Consider the following 22,674-nt stretch of genomic DNA (forward strand, 5'->3'; position numbering starts at 1 on the left):
CAAAACCTGCGTCGATGCCGGACGACATTCAAAAAAAAAAAGATTCCTGTTTGTTTTGTTAAATGCGCCATTTGACCTGCTTTCGCAGTCGGCGTACCTGCTGAGGAGTTACCGAACCGGAGCGGCCCGTAACGCTCTCGACCGAAACCAGAGAATACCGATTTATTTTTCGCTCCCGTGAAACTGACTTAATTCTCAAGACACGCTGTTGGGCGAGTCAGGTGCACAGATAATTTTAAAAATAAACACAAAAAAAATGAGTGGGTAATAGTAACAGTCGCTGTTTGCAGCACACTGACACGGAGGGTATATTTATCCTTAGGGTATATCTGAGGTAAACCTCCAGCATCAAAGCTTAAACAGAAGGCTTATCATAAACTTAATATAACCTCAATAAACCCAGTATTGCCTGAGGGTCTTTTGTAGAGTTCTTTCAAATCCCAGCTTAATACAGGCACGGTAAACTATCTCAAATCTCAGCTCCTTCAGGGCCCTGCTTCTCCACACACTCCTGAGAATCATCTGTGCAGACATATGCTGGCTGCTAGGCCGAACGGTGCAGAGTTAGCGCTGCAATATTACAGCGGCTTCGCACACCTACACATACAATTGTACACACTTTAAATCATGCCCCCGTGCGTGCATACACACACACGCACAGTAACCCAAATGCATACACACACACATACACGCACACTAATCCAAATGCATATACACACACACACGCACACTAATCCAAATGCATATACACACACACACGCACACACGCAAACAAACAAACACACACACATACGCACACACAGAGTGCTTCCACACAAGGCGAAGGGAACTCAGATTGAGGACAATAACATAACCATAGCGATAATGATCTGTCATTTAGTATCAGCAGTCACACCGGAAAAGTTTTTTTTTTTTTTTGATTCAACACGCCACTGGCTAATCAATTCTTTTCAAGTGCTCCATCTCAGCCTGGAAGTGTAAATTATTTTTTCCCCCCCAAACAGAACTGATTGGGTTCACACACTGGAGTGCTGCTGTATGAAACCGTCCGTAAATATACTGCCCGCAATGGCCACTACCATCATTCCGAGTCAGTTTGTTTGTGCACGTGTGTGTATTTGTGTGCAGCTGTGTGTGTGTGCGTGCTTGTGTGCATGTGTGCACGTGTGTGTATTTGTGTGTGGGTGTGCGTGTACGTGTGAGTTTGTGCTTGTGCATGTGTATGGGCCTGCGTGTAAGTGATAGTGTGTGTGAGTGTGTAATTATCTCATTTTCTCAGTATTCAATGGCAAACGAGCCTCTGCTTCCCTAAAGGGAAGATGTGTACAGGACATAAATGCTGCGTGGCGCTCACACAGGAAAGCATCGGGGGTGCCTCGCTAAACCGCAATCCAAATCCCAATATTCAAAATGTCAATATTCGAAAAAGCCCACTAGTACCTGGTCTCTGAGAACTGAAGAAATATAAAAACTACTCAACTCATAAAACTGCCACAACACAAACAAAACTGATTATGCTCACTGATATAGCTCTTGGCATGAACTTCAGGCCAGGGCAAAGAAAACAATGACCCGACAATCTCTTGTTGTCATGTCGACCTCACGTACAACAAAATGAGCGATATTTACACTGGAGGAATGTTAAACGTTAGCCTTATAGCATATCAATCCTTAAGGGCCATCTTAGCAAACTACACAAACAACAGATGTGTCAGACATTAAATGTAGCCAATTCGTTCAAAGTTGCTGAATATTGTCGCAGTGCACTGTTGTGCTCTGTCTACCAGTTCTGCAGAACTTCAGCATGGGAAACGGTGTTTTCCTGCTTGAATCGATTCCCAAGTGAACAGCCCAGAGCTCAACGTATATGAAGAATTCAATGTGACACTGCGTTGCTCTGCATATTGGCAGGTCGAGTGGACTACGCCGACAGTTGAAATAACACAAATTCAAAAACAGAAAAGCTGTACCATGCCACCTTACCCCGTAGGTGAAACTGTCCAATAGAGCTACAGCGGGCATCTGTATGCTCTGCTGGTACATGCATTTCTAAATGCAAAAGCGTAAGTAGCTAAATGCACCTGCAAGCAGCATGAATCTTCAAACCCAGTGGCCAACGCAGGCAGACCCGGTTAGCATTCTGCCTTTAACATGCTTTATACACCCAGCCACTAGGGAGCAGCACATTGATACCTCCGCATCCACAGCTTTCAGAAAGCACACCCTAAGGATACAAACACCTCCTGCGTCTTTCGCAACATCAAACCAGCGTTTCCGACATCACCCTGCAAAGTTCTCAGAAACAAATTTAGCAGAGCCAGAAAACTTCCAGAAAGAAGGGGTGCACTCTCATCAAGATACGTCTGCTGTATCCATAAAAGCAGACGTATGTGTTGAACAAAGAACGCGGTTTGAATGTCATCTTTCAGGGCGAAATAAAAAAAAGGGCCCTTCGTCAGTTGGTTAGATGTGAAGCCCGCCGCGGCGAGAACATGAATCCCACTCCCACTCGTTCTGCGCGGCGAGCCAAGTTCATTCAGCGAGACGGTCGAGCTCCCAGGCTAACAGCGATCTCACCAGCTCCTGGATGACTGGGGCCAGGGCTCCTTCAGGGCTTTATGAACAAAGTCAGTACTAAGAGTACAGACGCACACACAAAAAAAAAAACACTCAGGGAGGGAAATAAATGGGCTCGCGCAGGGAGATGAATATAGGGCCTGGTTCCTTTTGCGTTCCCGAAGAACCAAAGACAGACCAAAAGAATGTCTGTGCAGGCAGTCCCCTAGAGGAAGAACCTGCCTGAGCAGATGCACAAAGAGACAGAGGAGCAATGTACATTCATAGAGGCCCTTCCCTTTTAAAAAGGGGGGGGGGGAGGGTTATTCCAAGGCTGCCACAGTCTGGAAGATCAGACGGGCACCTGACTGGCTGAGAGCTCTCTCTCCCTCCCTCCCACTCTCCCTCAGGAGCAAAGTCAGCAGGGAGGGCCGCTCAATTACGCCTGTTTGTTTAGAGAACACCTCTTATTACACCATGACGTACGATAGCCGCTCAAAGTGCCTGCAAAGAGCACTGACTAGTCCTACAGACCTACAACCCCAACCCTACTCACACTTTTCCCTGTCTCAATCTAACTAAAATGCAGTCACTCATCTCCTTGTTATCTACAGTGCAGTGACTTATCTGTGTTCTAACTACAGTGCAGTCACTCATCTCCTTGTTAACTACAGTGCAGTTGCTTATCTGTGATCTAACTACAGTGACCAGTCATCTCCTTGTTAACTTCAGTGCAGTGACTTATCTGTGATCTAACTACAGTGGCCAATTATCTCCTCGTTAACTACAGTGCAGTGACTTATCTGTGTTCTAACTACAGTGCAGTCACTCATCTCCTTGTTAACTACAGTGCAGTTGCTTATCTGTGATCTAACTACAGTGACCAGTCATCTCCTTGTTAACTTCAGTGCAGTGACTTATCTGTGATCTAACTACAGTGATCAGTCATCTCCTTGTTAACTTCAGTGCAGTGACTTATCTGTGATCTAACTACAGTGATCAGTCATCTCCTTGTTAACTTCAGTGCAGTGACTTATCTGTGATCTAACTACAGTGATTAGTCACCCTGTTAACTACAGTGCAGTTGCTTATCTGTGTTTTAACTACAGTGCAGTCACTCATCTCCTTGTTAACTACAGTGCAGTTGCTTATCTGTGTTCTAACTACAGTGCAGTGACTCATCTCCTTGTTAATTACAGTGCAGTTGCTTATCTGTGTTCTAATTATAGTGCAGTCACTCTGCTGCCCTTTAACCACAGTGAAGTGGCCTATCTCCATTGAAACTGCTTCAAGGGCAGTCGTCAGCAGCTCATCTCAGGGACGACTGCAGTACTGTGGCAACAGTGTAATTCCATTGTGCTGACTTGCTGTCATTCTTTCAGATAACTGTAAGATATTCTTACCCTATTTCTCTGTCCCCTTGGGCTCTCCCACACAAAGACACCGAAAAACAAACAGGAAGCAGGCAGGCATTATGTTTGGCTGTATAGAAATGACCTGGTATCACATTTTGATAGTGCCTCCGCAGGACAGTCAGAATGATGGCGGGCTCTTTGATGGGTGACCCATACTGCTCCCCCCCCCCTTCCCCCTGCCCACACACACACACCCACACAGGAGGGTCTAGCCCGCTATAAATCTCTAATATTCTCTGCACCACTTTTCCCAATGTAGTCTAGTTTATTGAAGAAGTGATGTGCCTTATTTTCAATTTTACACACACAAATGCTTGTGGGCCTTCAAATCAATACATATCTACACCACATAATTCAACCCCAAATATCTGACAAACAAGAGGTCCCCCAGCATAGTGTAGTTGAGGTTAGTGTCTGATCATGCATAATATATAGCCTAATAATAATCAGGTAGTGTCATGTATAAAGGAAGATGGATACTGTGCATAGCAAACAGATATGTATAAATACATAAAAACACAACAGAAAAGTAAAATATCACCATAATAGGGATGCAGTTAATTTATAGACTAACTATAATAGCTAAGTCCTTGAATGTAACTCACAGCTGCCTTGGAATCAGGAAACGGTCACATCGACAAAATCTGTCGCATTGGACACCTGCTGTCCAAGAAGGCCTTTACAGTAAATGACGATAAACATAAAATCCATACAGAGTGAGAATCTTCCCTTCTGTGTTTATATGTTCAGCCGGGGGGGAGGGAGGCCGGGTCTCAAACAGCGTGACCATCTGGATATCCTCTTTTGATTTTTACCTAAATTAGAACTGTTTCCCGGTTAAGTCCTCATGAAAAGCGCCATTCACTTCTCCTTGCTAAGTGCACAGCGAATCAGTCCTGTGGTGATAATACTTATGCGGTTAGCTTGGGGGACCAAACCCAAAAATACATGCGCGTTAAAAAACCATCTGAGGGGATGTAACCTTGCTTGCAAGTGCCTACAGTGTGTCGTCATCGTAGACCGTATTGGCAAGATGTTAATCGTCTCATCCCATTAATTTTTTTCCCCAGTCAGATCTGAGAATACTGCCCCAAACCTCAATGTAATTCAGCAAATACCTATTTAAAAGAATAGCCACCCCCTACCCAGCTAAATTAAAGTCAACAATCTTGTGATGTTTATCATTATAAATGATAATGATTGCGACACAGAGTGGGGAGTCAGGCATTATACAGAGCTAAAATAATTGCTGAGCTCTGATCACAAATGTGAAATTCTAATCATCCCTGTGATCGGGATTGAAGGGAGAAATGCTCTTTCCTGACCACCAATGTCCAATCACAGGGGGTGCTGGTGTGGATGGGGGGGGGGGGCAGTTGCACTGGCCACAAGACACATTTAAAACATTCGCTGTGGTAATTAATTTAAGTGCGCGGCATATGAGTAGTCTCCCCCCAAAACAACGGTGACACTGTGTACATACAGCTCAGGGAAAAGACAGGTGAAACTGGCGAAAGAATAATAAACCTAGGTCCTTGCGAAACAATGTGTAGCCTACGCTCCATGCACCGAGCGCTGAGGCACCCATGCCCACCTACAAGGACTGGATTTTCAGTTACTGCTTCGCTTTTATTAGCCGCACCACTGCTACAGCAAGCGTCTCGCTATCGCTACCACTTTTGTCTACTTTCGCTATATTGACCTAGATATTTAGCAGATGAGTATTTCAACCAACAAGGAAGTAACTGTGTACAAGGAAGTGGATAAATTTGTTGCTATGATAACCGTCACCAACGTTTCAGCTCATCAGCTTGTTCATCGCATTTCATGGACAAAATCACAATTGGAGAGCTACAGATTATTCCCTTGAAAACTTTTAATTCTAGGCTACAGTGAAGTGAACTTCTTTTGCACATACACAGTATCATTTTGAACTGCATTTGCATTATGATAAGCTAAAAACTTGATGGGGAAAATAAACAATTAAAAAACTTTTTGGGCGGGGGCAAATCTAAATAAAGTTAATCATGAGTAACACTGCTTTTAGGGGTGGACAATACGGCTTTAAAAAATCGTATAATGATATAGACAGGGTATAGTGATATGCATGCTTTTAATACTAAGCATTCAAGGAAGCATAACAATGTAGCATACGTTTGTAACACAAAATGCAATAGGCCAAGGAACATAACAGAAGAAAGCAAAGTTTCACTGCTTGTTGTCTCTATTTATTTGTTTAAACCTGGTGTGTCAAATCAAAACTGAATTTGGAAAATGTCCAATTTTAGGGCCTGTATCTATTACTCTTGTGGTGTACAAAACCTCCAAAATTTAACATAACCTTGCATGGAAAATTGAAGAAAAATAAAACAAACATAATCACATCAGTGTTGGCCTGCTGGCTAAGTTAGCTAACATTCAAGCATCAGTGCCAGCAATATTTGCAAATACAGCTAGCATAAAGTTATCATCATACCTCCTAGGCCTACAGGGTACCGGAGGCTTAATATTGAAAGCTTCTGACGCCAACAGAGCCTGAGCTTTTTTTTGCCTCCTTATGAGCATATGCTTCACAGATGACAGGCGACTGATGTCTGTAACCTTTACAGCCACTGAAATTCTGTTACACTAACTGAGCATGAATTATTTTATTACAACATCAGTGCGAAAACACAATGAACGGCAAGTATAAATTATACCAAATGAAATAACACGGTAAGAACATCTGATGATAACAGGTCATTGAGCCCACTTAGACTTCTCCTGAATGCCACAAAGCTTTATGCTTCACGTGCAGGCACAGAGGACAGAGAAAGGATCGACAGTGAGCACCGACTGTTCCGCCATGTTTGTCAAGCCGGACGCAGTTCCCTATTGAAATAAGGGAGTTCTGCAGGTACACGGTGAGTCAATGCGGGGGGGGGGGGTGTATTTGAGGGAGACAGCTTTCATACTCTGTACTTTCACGTGGGCTGTGATGGATATGTCTGCTGACAGCCAATTGGGGGGCTTCTAGAAAGACTGCGCTTGTGTCGAATCTATGTCTCCGCCTGCGCTGTCAAATAGCACATCCCAAGGGGCTTTTTTGACTCCGTGTTCTGCTAATTGCGGTTAACAAATAACCCTCTCATTAGGGTCGTCTCCTCTCCCCTCATTATCTGACAGCTGTTGCGGCGGTTGTGAAAGCGGCTCCGCCGCGTAGCTCACAGATGGCGATGGGCCTGAGTGTTCTGGGGAGCCGCGTGGTCACGGGGGCTCTGCAGGTTCGGTTCAGAGGAATCTGCTGTCTGGTCTGACCGGAGAAAGGACAAAAGGCAAAAGCCTTACCAGGAAAACCTCTCCAAAATATTGGTTATGCAAAATTCCAGTAATTTTCTAATTGGTACGTTTTCCATTGGATTTAGCAGGAATTTGTGCAGGAATTGTTAGGGAAAATAGAGTTTTTTTTTCCATATTCTATATCGATTGCTTTTTCCAACCTTAGCAGCCGCAGCGTATTAATACTCCCTGTTCCGAGCTCAGTTTCTCTTTAAACTCACAGATTTTGATAAAAACATCACTTCCTCCTCTGTGTCACAGTCTAGCTGTGTGGCAGGCTCCTCTGCGCTTGGTTCAGACGGTTTCGGGTCAGCCCACAGAGCTACCGGTCCCTGTGCTCGGCTGTGATGGAGGCTGTCGTACACCTTTATAAGGGCATCGCTGTAGGGAGGAGGCTGACACTGGAATCCGCAGGAACACCGAGGCAGCAGCAGGAAGGCGCTAAGCTAACTTCAGCAGATGAGATACCACTATTAGAGAATGGTTTAAAGATTAGGAATCACAGTAATCACAGTAATCTTAAAGGTGAACCTGGTCCAAATTGAGAACGCAGTGCTGAACACTCAGAATACATTTTCAGGATTTAAAAAAAAACTGGAGACAGAATTTCCATGCAAAATTGCAAAACGTACTGGACCAACTTATAATTGTTAGCTTATTTTGAAGAGCTGATCATCCACTGGTGCCCAAATGCTTTCAGTGCATTAACACCAGACTGCCCACTACATACAAGCTACTCAACAATATTTACTGCATTAACGTGCGGTGACTCAACGCTGCTACCTGCATCAACCCAAGCACCTATGAACTGCTCGCAGTATAAAATCCAGTGCGGCTCACCAATCTGAACACCTGTACCCGTATTTACCCAAGCTGACCACACTCCCAAAATCTGTAACCATGCAAACCATGTCCTCTCTGTGGAACGGGACACTTCCTGTCTCCCAAACTAGGTCCTACATCTCCTCCCACTGTGGGGCGTCTCTGACGGAATACCATAAAATACTCCTCTCCACCTTGGCTGGGATGGGAATTGCCGGGACTGCCCTGTCTTGGTTCGCTTCCTATCTTGCAGATAGGACCTACCAGGTCACCTGGAAGGGGTCTGCCTCTGCTTCTCATCCACTTGTTACGGGAGTGCCGCAGGGATCTGTACTGGGTCCTCTGCTGTTCTCCTTATACACCAGATCTCTTGGTTCAGTCATTAATTCACATGGTTTTTCCTATCATTGTTATGCAGATGACACACAACTCTTCTTTTCTTTCCCCCCCTCGGCCACACTGGTCAATGATAAGATCTCTTCCTGCCTGGCTGACATCTCCACCTGGATGGCCAGCCACCATCTGAAGCTCAACCTCAACAAAACTGAGCTGCTCTTCTTCCCGCACAAGACCTCCTTGCTTCGTGAACTCTCAATCACGGTTGATGGCACCACAGTGACTGCCTCTCACTCTGCCAAGAGCTTGGGGGTGGTCCTGGATGACCAACTGGACCTCAAGGAGCACATCAAGGCAACATCAAGGTCCTGCAGATTCCTCCTATACAACATCAGGAGGATTCGACCATACCTGACGACGCACTCCACCCAGCTGCTCGTCCAGGCTACGGTGACCTCTCGCCTTGATTACTGCAACTCTCTCCTTGCAAACCTGCCAGCTTGTGCCATACAGCCACTACAGATGATCCAGAATGCCGCTGCCCGGCTCATCTACAACCTCCCCAAATTCTCCCACGTCACTCCTCTGCTGCGATCACTTCACTGGCTACCGGTCGCTGCCAGGATCCGATTCAAAGCCCTGACCCTTGCCTACACTGCCGCCAACAGGACAGCCCCCATCTACTTGCAGGACATGACTCAATTCTATGTGCCTGCTCGACCACTCCGCTCTGCAGCAGCAGGGCGTCTTGTAACCCCTCCCACCCGCCCAAAGGGATCACAGAGCTTCTCCACCCTAGCTCCCCAGTGGTGGAACGAACTCCCCGTCCCTCTCCGAACCTCCCCCTCACTATCCATCTTCCGCCGTGGCCTGAAGACTCATCTCTTCAGACTATACCTAGAATAACCACCACCATGCTGTGTATATATATTAAAAAAAAAAAAAAAAAAAAAAAAAAAAAACCCTTTTTTCCTTGTCACTTGTTACATGTTGCCCCATCCCTGCACTTCTTGGTAAATTGTATTTGTCCTAATACTCTAGCTTAATCTTCTGCCTAGTTTGGCTTTGCAGATGTTAGACCAGGATAGTGTTCATTGTTCTCAGCTAGAAATAGCTGTACAAAATAAGTAATTGTACCTTACTGAACCCGTGTTCAGCAGTTGTCTACGATCATGAAAATGCACTTCTTGTACGTCGCTTTGGATAAAAGCGTCTGCCAAATGAATGTAATGTAATGTAATGTAATGGAATACTTTCCATCTGCACCAATCCGGCGCTGCCGCAGGTGCGAGATTCCGTCGCCGCAAACGGCGACAATTAAAACAGAAGCACGTTACTGATTTATCCGTTCGTTTGATATCCCTCAGAGCTGGCGCAGCAAGAAAGCGCGCCACAGAGAAAAACGCCACTTTGGAGATTCGCGTATGATCAATGGAGCACTCCTGCATGGGCAAGCCGGCAGTATTTCATCCCACCCGAAGGCGGAACAAGAGCTGAGGTCTGCAAATCCGAGCGTGATTTAGAGCCGGGCGTTACCGGAAAATAAAGCCACAATAACGCGCGCCGTCTTCGGCGTCTCGGCGGTGAAGTTCGACCGCGCGCGGGGACACGGCCTCGGTCTCGGTCTCGTTCGGTCGCGAAGGAGATCGCACGTATCCTTTTTTTCCCGCCGTTTCCGCGGGTTTTCGGAGCGGTCGATTGCGTATGCGGGCCCACCCGTCGGGCGCTTTGCTCAGAGAGATCGCCGCGGCGCCCCTGCGTGGGGTTTTGGGAAGGGCGCGGTCTAGCGCCCGTCCGCAGCCAGCTGGTGATTCTCTACACTCCTGCAGGCCGCCAGCTGGGCTGCGCCGCCTCGGCCGCGCTGGAGGACTGCAGGCCTGCCGCAGCTGCCGCAGGCAGACCTTCAGGGCCCTCTGGTCCGCTGGAGCCGCCATTGTACAACGAGCCTGAGACGAGCGCGCCCCTAATATTAACCAAATCTGGCTCCACCCTAACTGACTCGCTCTCTCTTTCTCTCGCCCTGACTAGATATCAAAAACTCGCCGATGTAATATCAGATCTGTTTTGGAAACAAAAAAAGCCAATCCACAAGCCATATGTTATTCTGAACCATGGGCCACATTGGCCAAAAAAAAAGTTCTTAAGCAGGATACACTACCAGAGAGTCCCTGGGGAAACAAAGACAGGCAGAGATAGGTTCCCATGAGGAGACGGAGGGGACACAACTTTACTTTACAGACTTTACAAATACTGAGAGGGTGTGTTTTTTGGAGGTAAACTTTCAACTAGTTTGCTATTTGTTACATTTTTCCTAACCTGCAAAATGCACTTAAATATTAGTGATATCCATTTTTTAACAAAAACTGTCCAATGCTCAACCAGAAAGATCACAAACTCATAGAAACTGAAAGCCACCGCAGTCTCACTGGGAGGGGGCCAAGAATCCCATTAGCTGCTCAGTGCATCACTGCTTGTGACAGCCCGGGGCACACCAAGTCACCGCTCCGCAAAGGCACGCACAAAAGAAAAAGAGAAAAGAGAGAGAGAGAAAGGGAGAGAGAGAATGAGGGAATACATAAAGGAAGGAGAGGGGTGCACAGCAGTATTGACTGAAAGTGTGCGTCTGTGTGTAGAGACAGCTAGAGGCACCCCATTCGTTAAATGCTGAAGGGCTAAGGCAATGTTTTTTTATTTTATTTTTCTATATTTACTTTTACTGTTATTTTTACACATTAATTAGGTGGAAGCGTTTGACGGACACTGAAAGGACATCAGAGGCCATTACTGTAATCGCCAACACCACATGCAAATAATCAGGCCAGTTTTTTTATGATCACCTGTTATTACAAGAGATTAGCCGTGGCTACTGTTGCACTTGTGTTTTTACTTTCTTGGCATCACATTGTGTTCCATTATTTCAGTAAGCACATTCTTTGGAGAAACACAAATGTATGCCTGTCATGCTAAGCTCAGCTGAGTTGAGCTGAACTGAATGGACAGAGAGAAAGAAAGAGAGAGAGAGAGCTAGAGAGAGACAGAGAGAGAGAGCTAGAGAGAGAGAGGAGGAGAGAGAGAGAGAGAGAGAGAGAGAGGGAGAGAGAGAGAGAGAGACAGTAATGACAGGGCTGTACAGACCTGGGTAATGGGGGGTAGAGCGCTCAGCAGTCTAAACCAGCAGAGCTACTGAACCGGCAGGTCTCCGCAGGGCTCTATACAGCAAAGCCAATTTCTTTCCCAGTATTTCAGGAAAATAGAAGGACATTATTAAACAGTACAGGCTCAGGACATTGTTAGAATCTGTGCCTGGCCCCACAATGAAGTCAAGACCTGGCCAAAATAAATTAATTACTAAATGACTTGTTTCCTCAATGTTTTGTCACCGTGCCCTGATCCAGCGCAGATACACTTAATACCCCCGGCTTCCAGATGATTGCTCTTTAGGCAGAGTCTGTAAATGCGTGCGTCTCGCTGTTAAACTGTCAGCTCCTCATTGTGAAATATTACTTGCTTAGAAGCAATCGGAGGGGAAAAAAATCATTTGGGACACGAGCAAACGTCAGTAGGATGAGAAAAAATTGGAGGCAACGTACTTCAGCGTTCACTGTCCCAGAGGTTTATATTTAACAGGACAAATGCAGTAATGTTTGGTATCAGCAGTTTAAGTACGTGAATGCAGCTATAAATATATTTAACATAGTCTGTTGTTTATTTAGGTTTTGTTTTTCCTGTTATATTAAGTTTGGACAACAGTACTTTATGCATTCATTTTAACAGCATGTTTGATTTCATAATAGCATAACCATCTGGCTCTATCCTGGCCTAAACAATTACCTCTCTTGCTCTCTTTCTCTCCCTCTCTCTCTCTCTCTGGCTCTCACTGTCTCTTTGAGCAGATATCAAAATCACGGTGATGACACATCAATTTTTTCATAAACAATCCAATCCATAGACTCATCTCAGATATTAGCCTATTGAATTTTTTTTAGCCTATGCCACTTTTGCATTTTAACTGTATATAAAACTGATATATTATTTCCATTTCCCATGGTTATAGGCCCAATCGTTTGTACACTGTAATTTCTGCAAACCATATAGTGATTCGCACATAAAGTAATTGCCTTTCAATGCAATTTGAAGAGAAGTGGTGGAAATATTTCATCTGTGGTGTAGAGATCTGGGCTGAGATGTGCAACTTGCAGCTCGGTGTTAGAAGTGAAACCAGTGCGTTCTAGGTAAAGGCACATCCTTGGTGAGTCCCCTCATCCCACTATAAGACAAAATTATCAGACAAATGTTGCTCTACCGCATTTTCTTCACGGTTAGAAGGTCAGAAATTCTACCATACACAAGGTGAGGTAACAGGTACTTTCAAAGACACAGAAAAACACATGCTCTGGTGCTTCTTACGCCCTCAAGACTATGTTTAGACAGGAGACAACAGCAAAAAAAAAGGGGAAATGAAAGTGCTGGCTTTGGTCAAGTTATTTATAATTTTGCCTTACATACACTTCCACACTTCCAAATAGACTATACACTAAACACACTACAGGCAGACAAACTGCATCATGCCATGACTCTCAGCTCAAAGACAATAACACATTCACCCTAATCAGAATCCATCAGCTGTATTAAATGCTTGGAAAAACTTAAATCTGTGTGTGCATACAGTCTGTGATACTGTAATGATGCGTACAAAGTATGTGTCCAAGTGTGTGTGTTTTCTCTGTCTGTGCTTCAGTATGTAATGTAGCCTATTTATTTATGAGAGTGAGTGTGTGTGTGCACATGTGCATAATTGTGAGCATTTCCACAGCGTCATGGGCCACTCGCCATCTACACTGCTGTAACCAATAAGGAGTGGAGATCATCCCCCCCCCCCCAACCGTGGCTCTTTGCACAGATAATCCACTCTGTGTGAGGGGAAGTGGCAAACTCCGCCCGTCTTTTCGCAAGCAGCTGTGTCCAGGTCATGCACTGGCACAGTGGCCTTCAGTAAGACAAAACCCCACAGTAACTAACAAAGAGACTAAACATACATGTGAACACTTGTTCGTGCCATACCAGCCAGTGAGGCCCTGAGAGAGTGGAGGTCACTTTAACCAAAGCAAGCTTATGGGAGGGCCAGGACGGGCACTGGCCTGAACTCACCAGAGCCTGTGTGTTTTATTTGCGAGCCAGAGTTAAGGACAAATGTTGATTTTTATCCAGACCCAGGCGAGGAGAATTATTATACACTGTTATGATTATTATTAAACAATCAATACATTCTTTGTTAAGGCACACTTAAAATTATTGCGTCATGTTCACATTTTTCACAAGTTTAAATGACATCATAAAACATAGGTTATGGGAGAAGAGGTTTGCATTGATACATGTACACATATAAACAGAGAGAGAGAGAGAGAGAGAGAAAGAGAGAGAGAGAGAGATGGTGGCCATGTAGTCACTCCTAAAAAATCATTCTGCCCATACCAGAGTGGATCACTCTCTTTTCTAACATACAACCCTTTCACTTGCGTCAATGGCGGCTGACTAAAGCCTCCAACAGCAGCTATTTGAAAACGCACTATTTAGAGCGATTAGGTAGCGGAATGTCAGTAACAGGAGGGTCAATTTATGGGGACACAATCAGATCGTTTGTGGTGAGTTAGCCTGTCAGGTCCTTGACTAACGCGCTTATTGAATAAGCACAAGTTTATGTGCGTTCGCTGTAATATTGAAGTGATGTCACTTGCAGTGAATAAAGCCCTAACAGAAAATTAAATACTCTACATTCCAATGCAGATCATTCAGAACCTAAAAGGTCCCTGTACAGAAAATCGTTAAGAGCCTGTTGTCACTCAACCAATCTCAATCAGCATGATTTCCTATTGCCTGGATCCCCTATTGCTCAATTCCGCATAACTTCCAATATAATTTTTAGAGATTAGCCTACTTTATAGTTAGAAACAGTGTTTTATTTTTTAAGGATTAAACACAAAATGGATTTCATTTTCCTCTTTCAGACATGTAGGGTACACCTGATAAAAACAATCGATATAACCTCGCTTTTCAAAGGTCAGAGATAAAAGAAATCCTTTCAGCAAAAGCTGTTGGCCCAAAGACAACTCTTGCGTATTATGTCGAACAACATTTTGTTTTTTCTTCCACAAAGTGAAAACACCCTTTTCGCGTTGTTTTTGTAGTCCATTTGGCAGCCTATACTGAAGCACCCACCTGTTTGTCTCCTCTACGTAAATTTAACCTCTAGCTCTTAAAATAGGTCTCCAGGACTGTTGTAACGAATCCATAAGCATTTTAAACCTACACAATCTCATGGAGATTACACACATTGTTGTGTTGTTTTTAAACAAACTCTTCGTATTTGTAACAACAAATATAACATTGCGAAGTAGCGGTACCCTAAGCCTTATTAAAGCGGATGCGAAGAAGAGACCGTAATGTTTAAATAGGCTACGTTACATTATCCCAACATATCATAAGCAAACTTATCACTATTATTGTATTTTGAAGCCAAGCCTAATTGTTAAAGCAAGAAGGTTATACTGTGCTCTCCGTGATGGGCCAATAGGTGGAATTTGTAGCTTATTTAACTTAACATATTTCTTAATAACAATAGCCATTGTTTTCAGCGGGAGAAAAACAGCAGAAGGGGAAATACAAACCTTTCATTAAAAAAACATTTGTCATGTTTCGGTTGAGTTTGGACCGAACGCAGCTAACGTTACCATTCCAAGCAGAACACATTACCAAACTGAGGCTCAAAAACCTGTAGCCTACGTCCAGATGGTTAGGTATAGCCTACATGCCATTTTATAGGAACGTGAATGCCAGTCTAACGGCTATCTAGGAGACTCTGTTTCTCTCATATTGCTGTCCAAACAAAGTGTGATTGTTGCCAGCAAGTGACACAATATTGTACATAAATCTGCTCTGTGGCTACATAAATCTCAGATTATTTACGCTAAAGCTTGGTCCCACTTAGTCCAGACCCTCCACGAGTTTGAATGCATTAATCAACTACTTTGCGTCCCAGATATGAGAACAGCATATTTTCACATATCGATCACATTTTACCTTCGTCCAACAGCCGCTCTAGGTGGTTGAAAATGCCGCAAAAGTTGGGCAGACTGCTCATCAGTTTTTTGTCGTTCATCAACTGCATGAGATATTCTGGCGTCGGCTTCGGCTTCTCTTTCGGTTCCATTTCCCCAACCATATTCCAAAATAAGTTCAGCAACCCGGAGTGAAAATCGACGAATACAAATTAAGCAAAAATCTAAAACGTATAAAAATCTATAGATTATGTTTTACAAGTTTGAAAGTTCATGCGAATCGTTTTTTTAATGCCGCCCCTGTCCGTCCTGTCTCATCCACGCCGAGGCAGCGAGTTTTCTCACCCCGGCTGACTGTTCCAACCAATGCGTTTATCACAACGCAATTCCGCTTCTCATGTATTTCCACAGATAATATATTTCACGATGAAAGCAAGACAAAGTAAAAAGAAGGAGGGTAGAAGTTCCCTTTCTGCTATGTTTGCCGTTTACATTCCATAAGTTATCCAACGCTGTCAGGCTACTCAAAAATGAAGAGTATCCTAAACTCCCGCATAACAGCAAACGTTCGCGAAAGGTTTTACTCCCAGCACTCCTGTTCTCTCCCTCTTAGCACGGTGTTTGAACGCCAGACTTTTCCTGTGTCCGGCAGACCCTGGCAGTAAGTGTTCAAAAGAGTGTGTGGTTGAGTGAAGCTGTGCGAGTGTATGCGTGTATACCCTCCCTAAAACGACGAGCACTATCTTCGGTCTCGTTCTCAGTAACGGCTCTTCATTGAAGCTGGCGTTCCGGTCTCCAGCCACTCGGCTCGCAGTCACATGACGATCAGACCTCACAGCGGAGCCCTCGTGCGCGTTCCTGAGCAGAGTGTGGGTGGAGGAACCCGGAGTGGCGTGAATAAATAATCTAGGAAAAAAAGCCCTTAACATTTTGGCCAGACAGATTTGGGAGTTTGAAAAACACATTAAAGCTCAACGTACCACTGTCTTATAAAGTAGCCGGTACAAACTGTTTACTGAGAGACCTTTTCCGAAATTCAAGGCTATTGTGTTCATAATGACCACATTATTTGGAATTAGCCTAAAAATTTAAACTAGATTTTTGTGGTATGAAAGGGAAAGGGGGGAGCTGAAAGAACGTTTTTTTTTTGTCAAAGAACTGGTGCATTTGGACTGCATATATTAGGCTATATGCACTCTATTAATCAGACCTTAGCCTACATCTCATCTCAGCTATCAAAATATGAAAAAAAACAGAAAAAAAGTTAAGCTATTTTCTTGTTCTTTATTCTATTTGTCCACTTTTCTCTTTTTCACAAAGGGACATTTCATTTTAATGGATTCCTTTTTCACAATTTGTTATTTAGGATTACATGTTTGCCTACATATTTCAATATCAAATGCTAAATTCCACTATTACAGCAAGGCATTATGTCACAGAGTGGTGTCAGCTAGCTTGCAATATTTATCTAAATGTTGACAGCACAGTCTGAGGGTTAATTCAGTAACAGTTTAGTTCTAAATTGCAATCACACATGATCTATACCTTCATGAAAAACAACACCAAGTACAACTAAACCCTTCTGAAAGGAATATATTGCATCGCTGAATATGATATAGCTTTTAAGGTATCTGTGCCAGTAAAGAGTTATTGATTAATGTAGGTAGTAAAGACAGACCTACAAGCTTATGTGAAGTTGCAGAGATGAAAAAAAAAACAAAAAAAACATTTTGACTCTCGAATGCTGCCGCCATGTCACATTTGGACTTGACAAAAATGGCAAAGGTGTGTTTGAATAGATGCTGCTGAACCTACATATTGCAATTGAACTTCATACATAATATTGCATAATATTTGCATTGTAAGTTATCAAAAATGTTATCAAAATTCGTAAAAATACAGAGACACTAATTATGACAAATGACACGCAAACAACATGGGCTCGTGTATCCTCCTCCTTTTAGTCATATCCAATATAAATTTAATTCTCTGCCCTTGGTAGTGTAAAGCACAATGCCCCAAAAATGGACCGTGTGTAAGCTTATTCTGCTGTACTTAAAATATTTAGCTCGCTTTGTAATAATTAATAGCTAATTTGCTAAAATAATAACTTCCTGCTGACAGAAATATGTGCTGCCCTGTTGTAGTGTATCGTCTCAGTCACAGTACAAAAGCAATTGAAATTGAATGTAAAGTGCACAAAGTACTCAAATTTGCCACCACTCGTGTTATTTGGAGATCAGCAAAAAGTAGCGTTCAAAACATATTGTGCCAAGTGAGGGGGACCTTCAGAGTTTCAGAGCACATAATTTCTCATTTTTTCCCTTCCGTACCTTTTTTAATGGTGGTCATTTGTTTATCTTTTCATTGATGTATGCCTCTTTCATGGGGTTTTTAGTCCCTCTCATCTAGAGTTCTTTGGGCACCATCAGTTCAATCATTACTATGGTAACAAATCTATCATGTATTGGATTTTTGTCACAGGGACCCTGAAATGATTGCGGGAGATTATTCCATTATTAATAACTGATGTGCGACTTAAGCAAAGAAAAACTCAGTAGAATGCACAATTTAAAGCCCTTTAGGCAACACCAAGAATGTACACTTCTTTCATTACAATAGAAGCTGAGTTTATATAAATGTAATAGACCATGTTATTACCGGTATAGCGCACTATAAATATATAATAACAACACGTTATTTGTTTAAATGAATGCGCAAAGGCCTTCCATGCATATTGTGTTGAAATGGTTCAGTTAGAGTATATATAAAATTTGTTATTTTCTAGTTTGATTACAAACTCACATTATCTGTGAGTGCAAAGTTTTCAGCCTTGCAATATTCTGGCTATGTACTCAAAAATATCAGCTGCAATGTCTGTCCAATGCAATTCCAACTTTTCGTAACATATATTAATAAATCTATAAGGCTTTAAGCACAAGATGATGTATATCTAACAAAAATCTTTTATTTCTTTCTAGAAAATCCAGTCCAGAAAAAGAGTTGGCAAAAGAGAGGCTGATGGCAGCCGAAGAACAGGAAGGCTGTGTCCTGTGAGTTTTTTCCAGCACCTTCCTATGTGTTTGTGAGCCAAGAGCCTTTCTCATGCAGATTGAGTAAGACACAGCGCTCTGTCCTTCTTGGCTGGAGACAGAGGGGTGGGGATGGCCTCGCTATTTATGAGCTCCAGCCTCCCACCACCCCCACCACCCCCCTCCCTCCGCTCCACCCCCTCTGTGACAGCACTGTTGTTGAATGTGGAGGAATTACGTTTAATGAATGCATGCCTGCACACACGGGCTTAGAAACTAGGCAAGGGGAAAGAACTCTCTCTGTCTCTCTCCCCCCTCTTTCTCTCTTTCTCGCTCCCTTTCTCTCTCCCCAGTTGCCTGTATCCCCCAGTATCTCCTCTAACTCTTATCATTTCCCATTCCTCTCTGTTTCTCACTCTTTCTCTGTTACTAATTCACACTCACTCTCTCTTTGTCCATCTCCCTGTATCTCTCTTATTCACTCTTATTTACCACCTTTCTCTCACTCCTTCAGCATTTGACTCACTTATTCCCTTTCTCCCCCACTTGAAAGTCACCATTTCACTGTAATGGCATTCAGGCCCATTTGCTATCATGTCCAAAATAAAAGTAGCCCATAACCTGATGAAACCTGATCATGGGTCAAGGGAGGGGGGTTTTAATGGTGGGAGGATTGTCAGGCCCTCGCCATGGCAACAGCCCCTGTAGAACACCCATTAAAACTCAGTATTGTTGGTAAACAAACTAAATGTTATTTGCAAGTCCCTAGCAAGGAGACTAAGAAAGGGCAGAATGTCAAGTCTCCAAAAATAAAGAATGATTCAGCCTGTATATCGAATGATACTTATGTCTTTGGATTCACAATTCTCTGTCCCACCACAGAATTTCCCCCAGCATTTCTCAACTAAGGAGGCACAATGCGCCACACAGTACGGCACATGTTAACTACGCCTGCATCTGAATGAGTTTTAAAATTTCATTAATTTATTTTTGGGAGAGGAGGAAGCAGAAGCGCTGTATGTCAGGAGTCTGCTGGGCCTGACGGGCCGTTGACATGAAAGCAGGACTCGTGTTAGTTTCAGCATCAGAGGATTGGAATGCAGGCTATTTAACACGGGAGTCGCACAATCCAGGGCCAGGGCGGCCCTCAGCCGCGCTTCCACTAAATAAAGAGAGAAGTAATTAACAGTGTGCTGAGAGGACAGACACATTTCATTAGAGCTCCTGCAGAACAGAGAATGGGTGGGGGGGGGGGGGGGGGGATTCAGAGTGGATCAATGACACAGAAACAACCTCATAACACATTCTCTACCCTGGTTCAATAGCGCTTGCTCATTTTTATTATTTCTTTTTGCTAAACTGTCGTTTGCTAATTGTTTCGTTATTCATCTGAATGCTCCAGGAAACACACTTTTAAGTGTGTGGTGCTAAATGTAATCTCAACTGAATTTGAAAAAAGAAAGAAAGAACCAAACAGAAAAGAGGGGGAGAACTTATCTGATTCAGAGGATCAGCTGAAAATCAAAGGCCTTCTTTCCCTTCCAAAGAGATTGAGATGGTTAGTGCAGAAAATTCAGGGGTTGTGCCATTCAAGGTAGTTATGAATTAAATCTGGTGCAGCAATTTTCCTCAAATTATATAGAATCATGGTTGTTGACAAAGGCTCCTTAAATGTCAAGACAATCGGAGCGAATGTCAGGTTATGCCGAAGAAATTGACCAAATTTCTACTTTAATTCAATGTGCCTGAAGTATACATTTTTCATAATTTAAAAATAATTTCATGAATAGTTACATAATTACAGTACAGTTATTAGGGTATTTAATGGCAGCATTCCTCAAGTTTTAAAACTTTACCATCATCTTCAGTAAACTTAAATTAAATAGCTAGCTTGATTACATTAGCTGAGTGCAATGCTGGCATCATAATCTGGAGAACAAAATCATTTTTTTGCAAGCATTAAATGTTTCTAAGATGCAAAATGCAATGTCAAATTGACCTGTTGCCAAAAACAAATGCTACCACCTTGGCTAGTTGCAGGTTTCAGATGTTTCTAAGAAGCAAAATGTGACACGGTAGAAATGTTCAAACCCACACATGTCATATTTTACTGCAGTAAGTAGGAAACAAGACCAGGTCAAAACCTAGTATATGGCTGGACCGGCCGACCAATGGTGTAACGTCATAACTCGGCCGACCAATGGTGCAACTTCATCACTCAGTGACTCAGTCACAAACATTTACGTTTCTAGGGCTGGTCCCGATATTGCGGTCCAGCCAAAAATTATCTCACACCAGTGCACACTAGGGGGTCTTTCTAAGGAGAAAATCATCAGTGGAAGTGGCTTAGCTGTGGTCAGCCAGACGTGTAGAGGAATTTACACATCCTCCAGTTGCATCTTTGAATGATGTAATTGCCCTGTAGAAGCTAAATGCGTTGGTCGCAGTGCGGCACACATTTTTGCAATGTGGGTGGATACTGCAATATGAACTCTGTATTGTCATGTGACTCATGCTGTGGCAGTGTGTCTTAATGCGGCTCTTGTGTTATATCCTGTTATATTTCAGCTATTGAAGTATTTGGTGTTTTGGTTTTTTTCTCACCGGCTCTGGCTCATGTACCATGTGCTATGGCCCCGTGTTATAATGTTACACCGTTTTAGCAATGCCGTACTCCTGTGGGGGGGGGGGGGGGGGGGGGGGGGGGGGTTGTGAGAGGGGGATTTCATGGCTGTAAAGTCCAGCCACTATTTTCAGTAATGTCACTGTGCCGCAAACTGGGAGACAAGGGTCCAGTTCCTGGCTCCCTGTAAGCTATTTGTTCACATCTTGAAACACTCCTATTCCTTCCCACTGCCCTGTCAACACAATAATTTATTAGTAACCAAAATGCACATATACGGATTATTACACAATGTACTGTATATGTGTATGTATGTGTATGTGTGTGTCTGCAAACTAGTGTGTGTCTTCATATTTATTCATGTACAATACACTGTATGATGGTACACCTCTCTGGATTGGGTTATTGTGGACTTTTGATCAACTTTGGGGGGGGGGGGGGGTTGTACTGAGTATACAGTATATCGCTCTGTCTACTAGTGACTTTGATCTGCATGTGCAGAGCTGGAACGACAGCAGATCTAAATGTTTAATAAGATTTGTATGAATTACAAAACAATCGAGCCTCTGTTCCAATCACACACAGTAAGTGGTGAGCCATGTATGGGGGTCATGTGTCCTTTAATGTAATCTCTATGCATTAGCATTAGCTTCACTCGTTGAGTTTTGAAGTAGCCTGCAAAGGAGAGAGAGTGGGTAAATGAGTGTGTGAGAATGTGAGGGGGCTGGTTCATGAATGAGTGAGCGAATGATGGCTCGATGGAGTAAATTAGTCCATGAGAGAGAATATCATGAAGTGAGACCCAGAATGAGTGAATGACTGTATTGCAGTTTGAATTACTGAGGAAGTGAATCAGTGAGTCAAGGAACCTGTCAGGGAGTGGGGTCATGAACGAATGCTCCGGTGAATGATCCAGCCTAACAGATGATTAGGCTGGCAGAGAGGGAGAGAGAGTGTGTCAGCATGGGTGCACAATTGAGTGTAGACAATAATAAGTGAGTGAATGAATGACTGCAACGATTAAAGGAAATTTTGAGTTAGTAAAGAACAAAATGTGTCATTGTATGAGTGAGTGAGTTGCCTGAACTCCAGTGAATTTAATCTGGACATAGCTCACAGTTAAACGCTCACTGTCCATCACCATGAGTTATGTACATAATGTGTAATTTATTACTCTCTTCTAATTTATAATTGATAGATACTATGAGTTAAAGATAGCAAATTAGCTCATTAAATGATTAATTGCATTGCACCACATCACCTGCCTGTTTGAACGTTAAATAAGTTTGTGCAAATTTATGCAATTTATGCCATTTGGCAGCCGTCCTTTGTCATACAGTTGGCAGTAAAATTGTGTGCTGTGCGTGTCTGTTATATGTGTGTGGGTGTATGAACAGATGGTAAAAAGGGATTTTTTTTGTACCGGAAAATGATGCTGTATGTAAAATATATTTTAAAAACTGCTCCTCTCCTGCTCGGCGACAGTTCAGCCACAGAAATCATTCTCTCTTTCCTTC

At 43.3% G+C, this 22,674-nt stretch overlaps 1 protein-coding gene across 4 annotated transcripts in view; it reads right to left on the bottom strand.

Annotated features, from left to right (window-relative positions):
* qki2 (QKI, KH domain containing, RNA binding 2) overlaps positions 1 to 16,370 on the bottom strand; it is a 71,156-nt gene extending 54,786 nt beyond the window's left edge. For 2 of the 4 annotated variants that reach the window (XM_035404557.1, XM_035404558.1), the window contains exon 1: positions 15,525 to 15,709. In XM_035404557.1, the coding sequence (XP_035260448.1) occupies positions 15,525 to 15,666 (142 nt within the window). In that variant the 5' untranslated portion in view covers positions 15,667 to 15,709. Of the gene's footprint in view, positions 1 to 15,524 lie in introns of all 4 variants that reach the window. The other 2 variants (XR_004763976.1, XM_035404555.1) reach the window with 2 other exon arrangements.
* Between the last annotated feature and the right edge of the window lie 6,304 nt (positions 16,371 to 22,674).

This window comes from Anguilla anguilla, chromosome 2 (assembly GCF_013347855.1).
Source record: "Anguilla anguilla isolate fAngAng1 chromosome 2, fAngAng1.pri, whole genome shotgun sequence".
Classification (NCBI taxonomy): domain Eukaryota; kingdom Metazoa; phylum Chordata; class Actinopteri; order Anguilliformes; family Anguillidae; genus Anguilla; species Anguilla anguilla.